We start from the raw sequence: 15,370 nt of genomic DNA, 5'->3' as shown, positions 1-15,370 counted from the left end.
CAAAGAGGAATTTTCCTTTGGAGCTGCTGCTCCAGCCTGCACTGGGGGAGCAGCTGCTGCTCCTGCAGCCTTGGGGGGACCTGTGAGAGCCACTGAACTTGGCAGCTCTGACCTCACAAGGGCTTTTGCCAAAATCCTTACAGAAAAGTGAGGAAAATGGTGCAACAACATCTCTGTTGGGACAAAATCCCCATTCTGGATGTTCTGACCCAAACCCACAGCAATTCCTGAGAAGTTTTATAGGGGGCTTAAGTGCTGGTCTCTCAGATTTGCAGTACAGATTAATTTTTCACTGCCTGCTGTGGTTTACAAGAAGAAAGGCAGAAAACATCTCTGAAAGTGATAGTGTAACTGTCCCTAGCACATCATCTGCAGTAAATAATCCCTCATTTTAGGGAGTAAGTAATTTGCCTGGAGCAAATCCTGCTTGAAGTAACCAAACTTGTACACATGGGATGCCTGTAAGGAAACATACTCCTAAGGCTCTTAACTTACCCTTAACTACTTGTACAACTGCACTGAGTAAAACCAGGAATCATCTGGGGAACAAATCATCCCGTGTAACTCAGATCACCCACTGGAAAGAGAGCTGGAGGTATCCAAAACAATCTCCATGGCAAACAGGGAGCAGTGGAGGGGTGAAGTACACTGTGCTAGGCAGTCAGAGAAAACTCCGCAGAGCAGTGTCCTCACAGAAAGCCCTGTTTATGTATAGCCCAAGGATTTTAAGGCCAAAGGCAACCATTATGAAATGCAGCGTGACCTCAGGCCCAGGCCCAGAACAAAGGGCTGAGTAACTTGTTTGCTGGGAACAGTTTATCCCTGGCTAGGGTCGCCTTTCCAAGGCCCGAAGGAGCAGTTCCCAGTCGAGATCGAGATAGCCCTTCTGTTTCCTGCCTTTGTGTGTGCCTGAGCAGGAAGGCCCGAGTCATTTCCTTTGCCCTGGCTGTGTCTGCAGGGAGCGGGCAGATCCAGCTGTGGCAGTTCCTGCTGGAGCTGCTGTCGGACAGCTCCAACGCCAGCTGCATCACCTGGGAGGGCACCAACGGCGAGTTCAAGATGACGGACCCCGACGAGGTGGCGCGGCGTTGGGGCGAGAGGAAGAGCAAACCCAACATGAATTACGACAAGCTGAGCCGGGCGCTGCGCTACTACTACGACAAGAACATTATGACCAAGGTGCACGGCAAGCGCTACGCCTACAAATTTGACTTTCATGGCATCGCCCAGGCCCTGCAGCCCCACCCCACCGAGTCCTCCATGTACAAGTACCCGTCGGATCTGTCCTACATGCCGTCCTACCATGCCCACCAGCAGAAGGTGAACTTTGTGCCCCCACACCCTTCCTCCATGCCTGTCACATCATCCAGTTTCTTTGGAGCAGCCTCCCCCTATTGGACCTCCCCTGCAGGAAGCATTTACCCCAACCCCAACGTGCCCCGCCACCCCAACGCCCACGTCACGCCGCACTTGGGCAGCTATTACTAAATGCTTTGATCTGCCAGTGGCCTTGAGCAGTCTGGTTGGACATTTTCTTTACTCCTGGGATTTGTATGGTTTTTGGGGGGACCCTTAATGGATAATTGTGGCCTTTCTGGGGAAGAATTAAAACTGGATATTTGTAATTCCTGGACCAAACATTTTACTTTTGTAACTTTGCCTCTTGTGTCTTGAACTGAGAGATGGAAGCTCCTGTGGGCCAGTACTCTGCATTTTCTTTGGGGTTTAAGGCTTGTGTCCTCTGTAGGAAGTGACAGTGAAGATGGTTCACCATTCCCTGGAATGATTATTAGCTTTTGGATGAGAGCAATTTTTAAGGATTCAAAGGCTTTTGACAAGGCATAGATCCAGCAGTGGGTCGTAGGAAAAGATGACCACAATGGGGTTTTTCTCACTGGCCATTTGACCATTCAGTGGAGGACGTTGGGCTGCAGGGAACCACAACTGGAATCTTAGCTCTAAGGCAGAGGAAGAATTTCACCCAACTGGAAATTAAATATATATATATATATATTCATATATATATATGTAAATGTATATTTTAAGAAGTAAAGGGCATTGAAGGAACTTTTCTAGAGTGCAACTTCATTTGACTGTGTGCGAACTCAGCAAGCAGCAGAAACCTGAACAAAGCATAAGGCAAAGTCAAGCACAGGCATTCCTGGGAACAGAAGGGAAGTGAATAAACGACAGCAGGTCCCTGGCTCCGCCCGAGCCGCGGGGCTCTGGAAGCACCGATTCGCGAACGCTGTGCGTTTGTCAGACCGTCAAACCTAGGGTCAACAAACCAGAAGGCAAATTACTGTATAAATTATGCAGAGTTATTTTTCCCTATATCTCACAGTTTTAAAAGAAAGAGTAAATAAAACGAGTTGACCTCGGTCACAAATGCAGGTTTGTTTTTTACTATCAGCTCAGTTGTTTTTTGTTTATTTTTTTAATGTAATTTGTACATCTTTTCAATCTGTACATTTGGGCTGTAGCTTTGTACTTTTTGCTAAAAAAAAAAAAAAATTAAGACACGAGTAATGTATCTGTTGGAGATAGGCTTAGTCCTGCAATTGGATCCATGACTGACCCTCAAAGTAGCCAGAACCCCTCCAGATTGCCCTGGGTTTGTCTAGAGGAGAGGATTTTCTGTATTAGTCTGTTGTAGCTGTCTGCAGATTAACTCCACTTACTCCCGTGTTTGCATTGAGGCTGATTGAAAACAGGCCCAACATCTCAAGGCAACCATTGCAATATTCTGTGATCGCTTTTCACCCAAATCCTGAACTTTGGGAAGATCTTAACCACTTCATAGATAAAACCATTAAATATTCCTCTTTTTGATGGCTTCTGCTAGGGGGTTCTGTGGAAATCCAACCCCTTCCAGAACTCTGAGCCACCCCCAGCTTTGCAGATGTGAATGTGACGCTGCACAAGCAGCGGTTTGGTGCCATAAACAGAGGGTAAACCACAAGCATTTGGGGTTTGGAACAGATGTCTGGGGGGTGAGAGTTCCATGTACAACCCATTAGCTGACTTGTATTAAGTGGCAGCCAATTAACAGGATCACAACTATCTAGTCTAGACCAACCCCTGGGACTCTGTGGGGGCGAGATTTGGTCCATGTGCATCCCATTGCAGGAGGGGAGTCTGAAACCAGAGCATTGGAGTCAGCTCAGAATGTTAAACACAAGCACTGATGCAATTATTTAACAAAGTGGGAAGAGAAGATCAAGCTAATACAGTTAGCTCTTAGTGCTTTCGGGGTGTTTTTAAGCAACATTTCTGCAATAATCGCAAAATTTAAGTATGAAGGAACTACCCATGGGAAATGGGGCTTTTGCTACTATATATATGCAATGTACTTTTTGGATATTAAAATATATATAATTTTGCAAGCTATCTTGGTGGGTTGTTTTTTTTTAAATGTATTAATGTTACAATGAAACAGTTGTATGAAGAAGATGGTGTAAAAAAAAAGTGACAAAATAAATGGTGGTTTTCTTCTCTAAGGCATCAAATTGTCCCACTCTCTCCCTCCCCTCTCACACTTGCATGCACTTGAAATTAAATTTAGCTAAAAAGGGAAAGAAAGCATCTCCACAGTCGTGGCAACCCATCCTGATCCCTGGTGTATTGACCACTCATTCCAGAAAATTGTTACCAGAGATGGTCAGACTGGATTTGGTCATTGAAGGGATTAAAACCCAGGCTCTGGCTTTTGTCCATGGAGAGATGAAGAAAGTGGGAGGGTAGCCAGAGCTCAGAAGCTGAAGAATCGAGGTGGCTCTTGGGGTGCCCCAGGGCCCCCCAGGAATGTCAGTGTGTGCCCAGCCTGCTCCTGGTTCCCACCTATCCCCAAACCCCAGGGAGAGCCAGTGCTCCACAGCATTCCTGAGGCGGAGGCTGCAAAAACAAGCTCTGCCAAGGAATCTTCTGATTGTGGATAAAGGTCAGGCCACGGCACTTCCTGCACTTTTGCACGGTGGTCCTGAGAGATATCTGGAGCTCCTGCAGACCTGATAAAGCCTTGGGAAGGCAGGGCTGCACAAGCACAGCACTTCCTTCCTGCACACAACCTTTTGTTGCTGAGCGCCGGGACAAAGCCTGATTGGCTCGGGAAAGGGGCCATTGCAGCACCCCAGAGCTGCTCCCTCTCTGGATTCCAACAGAGTTGCTCAATTTAGTCACAGGAGCGAGTGGTTTGTTGCTTATCTCCGTTGTTTTCCACCGCAGCACCAGCAAGATTAATTCTGGCTGTGCAGCATCAGTGGAAATATCCAGTATTTTATTTGAATACCATGTCCTGCCCGCCTGCCAGTAATAGGAAAATCAGAAGATGGGATTGCACAAAAGCATCTAAAGGCAGAAGCTGAAGGTTATCAGAGTGCAAAGATGTCCCTCATAGCAAAATTTGGCCACTAGAAACCTTGGAGGGAAAAAAAAGACATTTGAAAATAACTAGCAATTTAAGAAGCATCTGATTCTGGGCTGCTCAGTGTGTTAAAGGAGCCCTCCTGAGATGGGAGGTGATCAGCAGCATCCCAACTCAGGTATTCTCTGCCTCCTTTCATCCTTCCCTTCAGGCATTGCTGGCATTAATCCTTTCTAAATATTAGTATTCACTAATATTTATCTTAGGATATTTTTTTTTCCTAGTATTTGCTAATATTTAGCTCTAGACAGATTTTTTGCCTCCTACTCTGGGCATTCCCATGGAATCCAGGGATCTTAGAGCAAGTAGATCTCCCCCCAGAGTAGCAGACAGCCTCACACTGGGGCACTTCCCAGGCACCTTTTAGAGCATTTTCACAAGATCTCAATAATTTACATTCCTCACCCAGAGAAAGAGGAATAAGACAGAGACTGGTAACTTGTACTCCTCAAAATCAGCCTGGCATTGCCACGTTGGAAGCTGCAAGGATGGGAACAGGGGGATCTGCCCTCCCAGCCCCAGTTTCTGGGGCACACTGGGAAAAGGCAAACAAGGAATTTGACAGCCCTATTGCTACTCTCTGCTTTTCCCAGGAGGACAAGGTAGATTGAATTCAAGTATTTCAGGCTTAAATCAGAAAGTTTACAGGCAGATGGTTGGGATCACTTGGCTGTGAGCTGGGAGTCAGCAGGGGCAGCAGAAAACCTTCCCTGGATTGATGTTCAGGACTCAGAGCTCCCCAGGAAATCCAGCTCCCATTGCACTCAGGGTGGATTCAGCTGCTGATTTCCAGGGATCTGGTATTTCCCCAGGATTTCTGTTCCACCAGCCTCAAACCCTGAATGGGATCTAATCAGACATGCCAAACTGGAATTAACTCCACATTCTTCATATAGAGAGTTCAGCCTGCACATGCAGTAGAAACAGTGATGCCTTTACAGGCTCAGAGCTCTGCTTCTCTTGGCTGGATCTCTGTGGTGCTTTTCTCTGTTTGAGCTGGTCCTGTCTCTGTGTGTGTGAATTCCTCCTGCTTAATTACAGCCAGCAGGTTTAGAACCTGCTTTGAACTGGATTTTGAAGCTTTTTAACCCCACTGGAAGAAGGAGCTCCCAGCTTAAGCACTTGTTTGATGCTCTAGTCTAGGGAATAAGAAACCCTTCCAGAGCCAAGCACCTGAGATCACTCCTGTCCAGAATCCCTGAATGCCAGAACCCACGTCCTGTGCACACTGGTGCCTTCCTGCTTTATATACCTAAAAATTGTATTTTAGCCCTGAGGATGAACTTCCAAACAGCTGCAGATTTCTAACAGAGTGCTGTGGCAAAGGAGAGGGATTTCCCTGTGCCAGGACAGGGGAGAGGGATTTTCCTGTGCCAAGACTTTTCCTTAGTAAAGACAAGGCCAGATTTCTCATACTCATGCCCAACAAGTACACTCCAGCCCAAACGAGACATTAATTATGAGAGAAATCTGCCATAACTTCTGTTGATGTAAATATTTAATGTGAGGCTGCAGTGTTCCATCCACATGCATGACAGTAAATGCCTGGGCCTGAAGCTTTGTGCTCAAAGGAGGGATGGACCCAGCTGCTGTTTCCCACCTCTGTGTCACAAGGAAAGAGCCATCAGTCTGTAAATGCTGCATGAAAGCAGCCAGCTTCACTTCATTATCCTATTACAATAATAGAGTTTTTACAGGCTGCTTTGCTGTGCTGATCCAGTATTTTTAATAACTCCTGTGAAATTAGTTGGTGAGACTTCAGCCTGCCGTCTACCCAAGTCTGTTCTCCCACATCAAACCGAGCGTGGCTGCATTTGGTGTTAATTAGAGTTGCAGTCCAGGGAAACGTCAGGGGCTGGCATTTATGAATTCGCTTCAAAGACCTTATTTGTATATTTTTGCACAATATCCAGCACAACACACACATGACAGTTTTCATCTGTGAAATCAGAACTCGCTGCAAATAAAGCTCAGACCTTTCTGTCAAATCAGAAAAGAATTCAGAGACCTCTGATTAAGGTCATGTGGAGAATGACAACACATAATTTAGCTTATGTGTTCTGATTTTTCCACTGCAGAGGTAGAAATCCCTGCACATGAAGCTCAGATTCTTCTATTATATCAGAATAGAATTAGAGATCCTTGGCAAAAATCAGCTCTTCAGGCTCCAGGAGCAGGGAACAGAGCGTGATAGCAAACCCACAGTATGTGAAGACCAAAGGCAGAGCAGTTTTAAGGCCATTTCAGCAATAAGCCCCTCAGCCCTGCACCCCACACGGCGGGAGCTGCCCCGGGGATCTGCCCTGGGGGCCAGGGGATGGGCGCAGCTGGGTTTGCAGCCGAGCAGCCACCCGGAGCCGGACAATAACCGCAGGGGAAGGGCTTTGGGCAGGGGAGGTTCCCAGGTGAAGGGACCCTGCTGCTCCTAACCCGGGCCAGGCACAACAGGACTCGGTCCTGGAGTTCTCATGTGAAACCGCAGCGGTGGAGGATGAGGAGCCCGGGGCTCTGCCAGTTCGGGGCGATTTCACCACCAGAGCCGGCTCCTTCCTTTCCAGGAACTGCTGCAAACTTGTTCTTTGCTTTGGCTTCTGCCTGAGTTTGTGTCTGCCGGAGCTGCAGAGCCCAGGGCTGGGCGCGCCTCCCCGGCTGCTGCTGCGAGCGCCGCGCTCAGCCCGGCACGGTCCCCTCGGGCTGGCAGGGACACGGCCAGCCCTGGGCACAGGGTCCGCCTTCCCGGTGTCCCGGTGTCCCCAGCCCAGGCTGGCAGGGACACGGCCAGCCCTGGGCACAGGGTCCGCTTTCCCGGTGTCCCGGTGTCCCAGCCCAGGCTGGCAGGGACACGGCCAGCCCTGGGCACAGGGTCCGCCTTCCCGGTGTCCCGGTGTCCCCAGCCCGGGCCGGACAGGGACACAGGCCAGCCCTGGGCACAGGGTCCGCCTTCCCGGTGTCCCGGTGTCCCCAGCCCGGGCCGGACAGGGACACAGCCAGCCCTGGGCACAGGGTCCGCCTTCCCGGTGTCCCTGAGCAGTGGCTGAAGGGGGCTGTGCCAGGGGCGTTGGCAGAGGGCACCTGTAGAAACCTGAACACCTTCCTTGGGTTTTCTGTCTCCCTCAGAACCCATGTACAATACATACATATCTATCTATCTATCTATCTATCTATCTATCTATCTATCTATCTATCTATCTATCTATCTAATCTATCATCTATCTATCATCTGTCTATCTATCTATCTATCTATCTATCTATCTATCTATCTATCTATCTATCTAATCTATCATCTATCATCTATCTATTATATATATACACTTACCACACTCCTGGAAGTGTCCAAGGCTAGGCTGGATAGGGCTTGGAGCAATGTTGGATAGTGCCCATGGCAGGGGGTGGGATGGGATGAACTTTAAGGTCCCTTCCAACCTAAACCCCTCTGTGATTCCATATAGATGTATGTATATTTCATAGAACAGTATATATATATATATATATATATACATGCATGTTTGATACAATTTTGTGTGTGTATATACACACATTTGATATTATCGTGTGTATATGTACACCTAGTTGCTATAATTGTGTGTGTGTTTATATATACACATATCTGATATAAAGAGTCTACTGTGGTGTTACAGTAAAACAAATTAAGAAAGGGATTCAGCTTGGGGCAGGCGTTTCTGTGGAGGATTTAAAACTTCCCTTAATGCTCCATTTCTGGAGGCTCAAGGCTTACAGGGAGCTGAGCAGCTTCCCAAATTCCTCAGCCAGCATATTCCAAGTTCTGCAGACCCAGTGGCACCAGCACCCCAGCCTTGCTGTGGGAATTTGGGGAGCAGCATCCTTCTCCATGAGGGATAGAGGGGAGCAGGGGGCCTGGCATGGGGGTAGAAGGAGATGAGCTTTAAGGTCCCTTCCAGCCCACACCATCCTGGGACTCTGGGCTGGTTCCATAGCAGTGTTTGTGAAGCCCCAGGCACAGCAGCACAAAGGGATGTCATGTGGGCTTCCAGAACCATCCCAAGGGGTGTGATGGCTCTGCAGGCCCTGCCACAGTGACAGTGACTCCTTGGGGGGGGGGGGGGGGGGTGGCTCCCTGCTGCACCAGGAGCACTTCAGAGCACGGGGGAGCTTCATCTGAGCAGGAGCCTTGGGCACTGCTGTAAACTGACATAGCGAGGACTCAGGGCTGTCCCGGGGTGGTCTGTGGTGGAATCATGGAATCAGTGAGATTGGAAAAGCCCTCTGAGGTCGTGGAATCCAAGCATTAGCCCTGCACCACCGTGCTGTTGGGTTTTAACAGCTCGGGAAACTGAGGCACAAAGTAGGGAGCAGTGTGGTCTGGCGTTCCAGAGCAGAGTTACCTATGGAATATGGGTCTCTGAAGACCCAACCTCGCCGTTCCTGACCACCACCCCCCCCCGCCCGCGCTGGGTGCAGCAACAGCCGATGTTTACAGTCCCCAGCCCTCCACTCACACATCAGCTCCGAATTCACCGCCGAGAATTCCCAACACTTCTGTGAAGGGGCTAAATACATCCTGCTAGCACGGCCCGTGCCAAAACCGAGCCACTAATGCATTGAACTTTGTGTAATAAAACACGGAACAGTCCCAATAAATTCTTGCTTTGCTTTTCAAGGCTGCCGCGGTCGCCATGCGGAGTTTGGGGGCTGCGGAGCGGCTGATCCGCAGGTGAGCGGTGCCATCCTGTGGCGGCGGCACAGAAAACATCGGGGATGGCTGCATTCATGCATCCCCGGTGCTCCCCAGCGTCCCTGATGGTCCCCAGCATCCCGGTGCTCCCCAGCATCCCTGATAGTCCCCAGCATCCCGACCTGTCTCTGGGCTGTCACAATGAATGAACCTGGTGATTTTGCACAGCTGGTTGGGACATGGTTGCCCAGGAGAGCAAGGGCTTAATGCTTTCTTTGCTTAAATTTGGCCAGCAGTGTAAAAAAAAGAGACACCAAGTGAGTCTGTCTCATCTTCAGCCTCCCCTCACCCATCCACCTCCTCTGAGTAGGCAGAATTTATGAATTTATGTGCAGCAGTGAGTTCAAGTGAAAGTGTCCCCAGGCAGATGCTTCCACCACAGGAATGCCAGCCTGGCCTCAGGAATTATCTTTTGTGTGTATTTGAGCAGCCATGGAGAGAGCTTCAACCTTCCTCACTCTAGTTCCAGTGATGCTGTCACAGGGTTAAATGTGATTTAGGGCCAGAGCTGGTGGTGTCAGAGCTTCCCCAAGCTGCAGCAGGAGAATTCACAGGGGGTTTAGGACCCTGCACATTTTCCCTCTCTGCTCACATTCCTGGCCTGGTGCTGTGTTTTCTCCCTGCTCCTGTGGGGAGCAGGAGCTGGGCCAGCACCACAACCATGGATCAAGGCAGGGGTGATTTTAGGGTGAAGAAACGAGGTGGAAATCCTGACTGCTCCCAGCAGAATTCCCAAGGGTTTGCCTGGGAGGGAGAAGGGGATGGGACACCTCAGCTGCCACCACGAGTGTCTTTGCTCCCTGCTGACTGGTTTGTGGTGAGCAGCAGAGTTTCCAGGGAATTGTGTCCAGGCAGGAGCTATCCAGGCATTCTCTGGCAGCCTGTGAGCAGTGGTCTGCCACAATCCAGCAGTGCGAGTCAGTGGGAGCATCTGAACAGTGTGCCAGGGGCTTTTGTTATTCTTATTATTGTTGTTATTATTATTTAGGGGTGCCTTTTCACCAGCTCTTCCCTGAGCATGTGTGCAGACAGACAGCAAACCAGCACATGTCAGTTTACCAAAAGCAGTTATTTTAATTCAACGCCCTTTCTCCAGCAGTCAGCAGGATGCCTTATTCATTTGCCAGCAGGAGGGTAAATCTATTTCAAAATGATTGAATTATTATGCACAGCTTGAATGAGTGTTTAAAATAAATACAGTAGAAGAAACATGTTGTTTGTGAAATGAGAAGATAAATTAAGTTTAGAGTAGAAGCATTATTCCCAAGCCTGGCTGCTTGGCTTTCCCAGTGAAATCCTTTAGGCCTTAATCCAGCAGGAATGGTCTGGTTTGCTCCCCTGAAGGGCAGGCCTTTCTCCTGAGAGCTTTGCAGGGTATGGACCAGGCTGTCAGCTCCATGGGGTGTCCTAGTTAGTGGGGAGCCCCAAAGGCAGGAGGGCACCCGAGGGAGCAGGGACCTGAGCAGAGCTGGAGGAGTGAAGCCCTGCCAGGGTGAAGAGCCCTGCCTTTGTCTTTCAATATCAGCTCTGTGGTTCCCTCCAGCCACTTCTGTTCAGCAAGATTAAATTTATTTTCATCCTCTTAACTGAACTTTCTTTTAATGGCAGCAGGGGTGACAGCCCCCAAAATAGCTTTACTCCGGAGCGTGTCCCGAGTGGCCTGTCCCCGATAACCTCCTTCCTGGCCAGGCCTTTATCTGCAGGGTGACAAACTGCTCTCCCTGGACAGCCAGAGGAAATTCCACTCATTGTTGTGCTGCTGCTGGGCTCTCCCTCAGCTCTATCTCCTGCTGCTGCTGTGGGGCTGCCAGGGCTTCCTGGGGTGGCACCAGCGGGAGGCTCGCTCTGGGATTCCCAGTCAGCTCCCAGCACGATCCTTCTCTAAGGGAGCCTGATAGCTCAGCCATGGCCCTGTCAGCTTTGGATCCATCCCCTGGAATTTCCTCTGCTCCTGGATCCCTTCCAGTAACACCAAAATACACAAAAGAACACCCACCCTTCCCCTGGTGCAGCTCCCTTGTGCTGCAGGCTCCAAGGCAGGTGTGACTGTCAGCAGAGGGAGCACAGGCAACCACCCCCACAGGGGGATCAGGTGTTTTCTCAGCACAGGTAACCACCCCCACAGGGGGATAAGGTGTTTTCTCTTTGAGCTCTGGGAGCACTTCATGCTTCTAGAAATGGAGCAACACCTCCTCATGCTCACGCTGCAGAGACAGGGCAAAAGGTTCCATTGCTGGGTCAGAAGAACATTGAGGTTTAGGATTTTGAGGAGCCTTTCCAGGGGCAGTACCTGGAAGTGCACTGTTTAGGGACCCTCTAGGCTTTGGAGGGTGTGCACCACCTTTTGGACAGGCACTGCAGAGCATTTGGTTTCTTTTTCCCACTAGCACTAACATCCCAAACCAGTACTTAAGGTAGGAATCTTCCCTGACTCCTCATTGCACAGCTGGGTTTGACCTTTCAAATGGATTTCCCTTGGACTTGCTATTTTTGTCCAGTGGGGACACTTTTTCTGCTTCTATAAAGGCATCTTGATGCATCTCTTCTCCCAGGGGTAAGAGGTGCAGCTTGTGAGCCTTGAGCCCTGACAGTGCCATTTTCTGGAGACATCACACCCAGGGAACTGTACAGGAAGCCTTGGGAGGAAATGCAGCTCTGGAAGGATGGAGCAGCCTTTTGGTTCAGACCACTCTGGGTCTCTGAACACATAATTTCACTTCCCTGCTCCCTCTGAGATTTCTGTGCATTGCCACTGATTTCTTGATGTTTGTTTTGGGGGTTCAAAACTGCCCTTCCAAGCTGATTATATGAAGGGCACTAAGGTGCTGTGGTGATTGGGACTGTAAAGTATTTTTTCCATTGTTGGTTTCCAAAGTTGCAATGCAGCACAATTAATATATCAGGCACTATCTGTGAGTTACCTCAAAGGTCTCACTCCTGCTTCTCCATTCTCAGTTCTGGCCCTGGTGCAGCCACTGTTGGTAGCTCTGATGTGTGATGAGAGCAGAACTTTGTGTGCTGACCTTCCCATCCAGAGTGGAGAAGGGTGTGACAGTGGTGAACAGAGGAAAGATTGACACAGCTGAGAATTGGCTTTTAAAGTGCTTTAGTGACATAATTGTTCATACCATTGCTCTCTGTACAAAGTCAGTGTTTATGTCCCGTGTTACAGATGGCAATTGGAGATACAGAGCAGAGTGATTTGTTCTGACCCAAGAGAGGAGCTCACACTACACTGGGACCAGGACCTAGACACTCCTGTTTCCCAGAGTTTGATTTCCATACTCACACTGTGCTCATTTGCAGCACAGCTTTCTCTTGTCATCATCTGACCTGCTGAATTCTCCCCTTCTTTTAAAACCACTTAGTCCAGCAGCTTTTAACAGGATTTCCATTTTACCACAGCATTGAAAATTGATGAGTTGAGTTACATTGCTGGGAAGAGTTCCCAAAAACTCTGGTCTGACACTAGGACTCTCAGTAACAGAATGAATTGGGGGAAAAAAAACCTGACTGTGAGAAAGTAGAAATTCACTAAAAAGGTATTGAAGTTTCTTGTTGCATTTATGTCAGAAATCACCCAAATCACCCCCAGAAAATGTCCAGCACTCCTCAGCTCCCAGTGAGCAGGAGTTGTTTCCTGTAGGGATGCATGTTTGGCTCTGGGGGGATGAATAGTTTGGAACCCAATCTGAAGCTAAATGTTGGTAGGAGGCTCCTGGGCTGTGTTTTTGTTTGAACAAGACCTTTGTGCTTCAAAGGGGAAGATAATCTCTGTTTGCACTGGGGATTTTTTTGGAAGGATACATCCAGAGCTGGGAACTTCCTCTCTTCTCCCAGTGGAGTGCTTTCTGCCAGGTGTGAAGGAATGAATGTGTTCTCCATCTCCCTACCTTTCTGAAGAGTTGTCTTCAAATGGTTCCCTATTCCCCATCCAGGCAGCTCCTGGGGCACTGAAGAGCAGATGAAGGCTGGGACAGGTTGGGAATAAGCTGCAAAATTCCTTTTGTCCCAGAGTGGGTCTCTGCTTCTCCTTGGTTTTTCAGTTGTCATTTCCATTTGGCTCTTTTTCCCTGAAAGGAGTCAAAGGCTTTCAGAGAGGAGAAGTCACATTTTGGAGTTGGAGATGCAGCAGCTTGGCCCAAGCCCTGTCTTCTCTATTTCCTAGGCTTGTCCCATCCCTTACTGCTCTGTCCTGCAGCTGTACCAGCCCTAAAGAAAGAGGGAAGGAATTGTTCCAGAACATTCAAAGGTGCTCAAGTTCCAGAGCCAGAGACTCTGTTTTCATAGAGGACTTCGGCAACCAGAAAATTTTTTGAGGTTTTGGCTCCTAAGTCCTTTAGGTTTCTTTAGCTTTGCCTTCTGTCTCTCCTTTTCACATTCTCCTTCCAGCAGCTGTGTATCTTAATTGTCCTAAAATTTCTTTCCACCTTTTCAGGCTTTCTAACACCTTTGCATGCCCCTGAAAACTTTGGCGAGTTGGACATTCCAACATAGCAGCTTCATTAAACATCTCATGGATATAAAAATATAAATTCTATGAAATATATATATAGTAGTTAAATAGTGATCACTGGTATGCTGCTCCTCTTTGATTGGAGGCTTTTGAGAAAACAAATGCTGGGCTAGAGAAAACCCAAACCTGTCTTTCTGTTTTGTTTTACTGATTATTTATTAATCCTCTCAAGACTGAATTCTCTCTGAAAACTCAGCCCCACGAATACCTGGCACTACATTTTTGTGTCACTGGTTTCATTGACTTCAGACAAGACAAAACCAGGATTGTCATAACCTTTCTTCTCTTTGGCTTTGGCTTCCTTCTCATTGTAGAGACAGAAAGCACAGTGGGGAGTCTCCACGGCCACTGTCTTGCTGAAGTTCTGGAAATCCACTCTGTATTTCCCTTCTTTGGTCTTGGACACGATGGGAGCGAAGCGGTACCCCCAGAGCACCTCCTCGGGGATGTAGGACGTCCTCACCTGGCAGGTGGCACTGGTGGCCTCCACAGTGCCATCCAAAAACACCACCAGCTCAAAGTCCTGCTGCAGGAGGGTTTCTGCTGCCATGTGGAAGAAGGGGCTGTTCTTGTCTATGATGTGGTAAATGGTGAGGGGAGAGATGAAGAAGAGATTCTCGTTGCCGGCGTCCACCACGAACTCGATGTTGACCTGGTCCAGGATGATGGTCTCCCCCTCGGGGGTGATGGTGGTCCTCAGCAGCTTCCCATAGATGTGGCTCCCGATCAGCAGGCTCTTGCGGAGGTTGGCCACGCGGATCAGGAGGCAGAGCTTCCCCCCACGCTTGCTGATGACAGCGTTCTTGCTGAACGTGATGGTCTTGGCCCGGTTTTTGGACCTGGAGATCTTGGCCAGGATGGCCCCACACATGAAGGAGTTGATGATGACACCCAGGATGGACTGGAAGATGAGCAGGAAGATGGCAGTGGCGCACTGCTCTGTGACACACCTGAAGCCGTACCCGATGGTCACCTGGGTCTCCAGGGAGAAGAGGAAGGCTGAGGTGAGGCCGTTGATGTTCTCCACGCAGGGGGTGTGGTTGATGGAGGGGTTGAACTCGGGCAGGTCTTTGTGGATGTAGGCTACAACATACCAGAGCAGCCCAAACAGGAACCAGCTGCCCAGGAAGGCCGAGATGAAGATGGTCATCTTGTATCTCCACCTGAGGTCCAGGATGGTTGTCCATATGTCAATCAGGAAGACAAACCTGGACTGCTCCACATTGCCAAACTCGATGTTGCACCTCCCATCCTTGGAGACGAGCCTGGCCCGGCGCCGGCTGCGCTCCCGGAGGCGGCTGGTGAAGCGCTCCCGGAGGTAGCTGAACATCCCCACTGTTGCCAGGGCTCTGCAGGGTGAGAAACAACCACCAGGAGGGTTTAACCTCTGCCTGCAAGCCAGGGGAAACTCTGACACAGGCTCAAGACATTGATTAGATCAAAGTTATATAATTTGCATATTTTCCCGCAGTTGGTGGGGAAGAGTTCCAGTAAGCTGGTGAGGAAACTCAAGAGTTCCTTGCCTAAGGAGCATTCCAGCAAAAACCAATCATTTAGGCTTGCTCAATAAACTCTGAGCAGTCAAGTGTTAATATTGTCCTGTGCTCAGTTGTGTAAGTGAAGCCTGGAGCAGCAATAACTCCATCATGGGCATGTGTGGGGAAAACTTCTGGGTTTGGAGACCTTTCTGCCTTTTAGGAGATGAATCCTGGTCTGC

At 49.2% G+C, this 15,370-nt stretch overlaps 2 protein-coding genes across 4 annotated transcripts in view; one reads left to right on the top strand and one right to left on the bottom strand.

Annotated features, from left to right (window-relative positions):
* Positions 1 to 3,390, top strand: part of FLI1 (Fli-1 proto-oncogene, ETS transcription factor) — a 103,001-nt gene extending 99,611 nt beyond the window's left edge. For all 3 annotated transcript variants that reach the window (XM_018922798.3, XM_009097826.4, XM_030232832.2), the window contains one exon: positions 959 to 3,390. In XM_018922798.3, the coding sequence (XP_018778343.1) occupies positions 959 to 1,488 (530 nt within the window). In that variant the 3' untranslated portion in view covers positions 1,489 to 3,390. The remainder of the gene's footprint in view (positions 1 to 958) is intronic.
* Positions 3,391 to 13,867: 10,477 nt separating this feature from the next.
* Positions 13,868 to 14,983, bottom strand: KCNJ1 (potassium inwardly rectifying channel subfamily J member 1). Its single transcript, XM_009097828.1, has one exon. It carries the CDS (start codon positions 14,981 to 14,983, stop codon positions 13,868 to 13,870), a length of 1,116 nt encoding a protein of 371 aa, XP_009096076.1.
* Between the last annotated feature and the right edge of the window lie 387 nt (positions 14,984 to 15,370).

This window comes from Serinus canaria, chromosome 24 (assembly GCF_022539315.1).
Source record: "Serinus canaria isolate serCan28SL12 chromosome 24, serCan2020, whole genome shotgun sequence".
NCBI lineage: Eukaryota > Metazoa > Chordata > Aves > Passeriformes > Fringillidae > Serinus > Serinus canaria.
The sequence above is the reverse complement of the archived record's forward strand: the minus strand, read 5'-3'. Positions and strand labels throughout refer to the sequence as shown.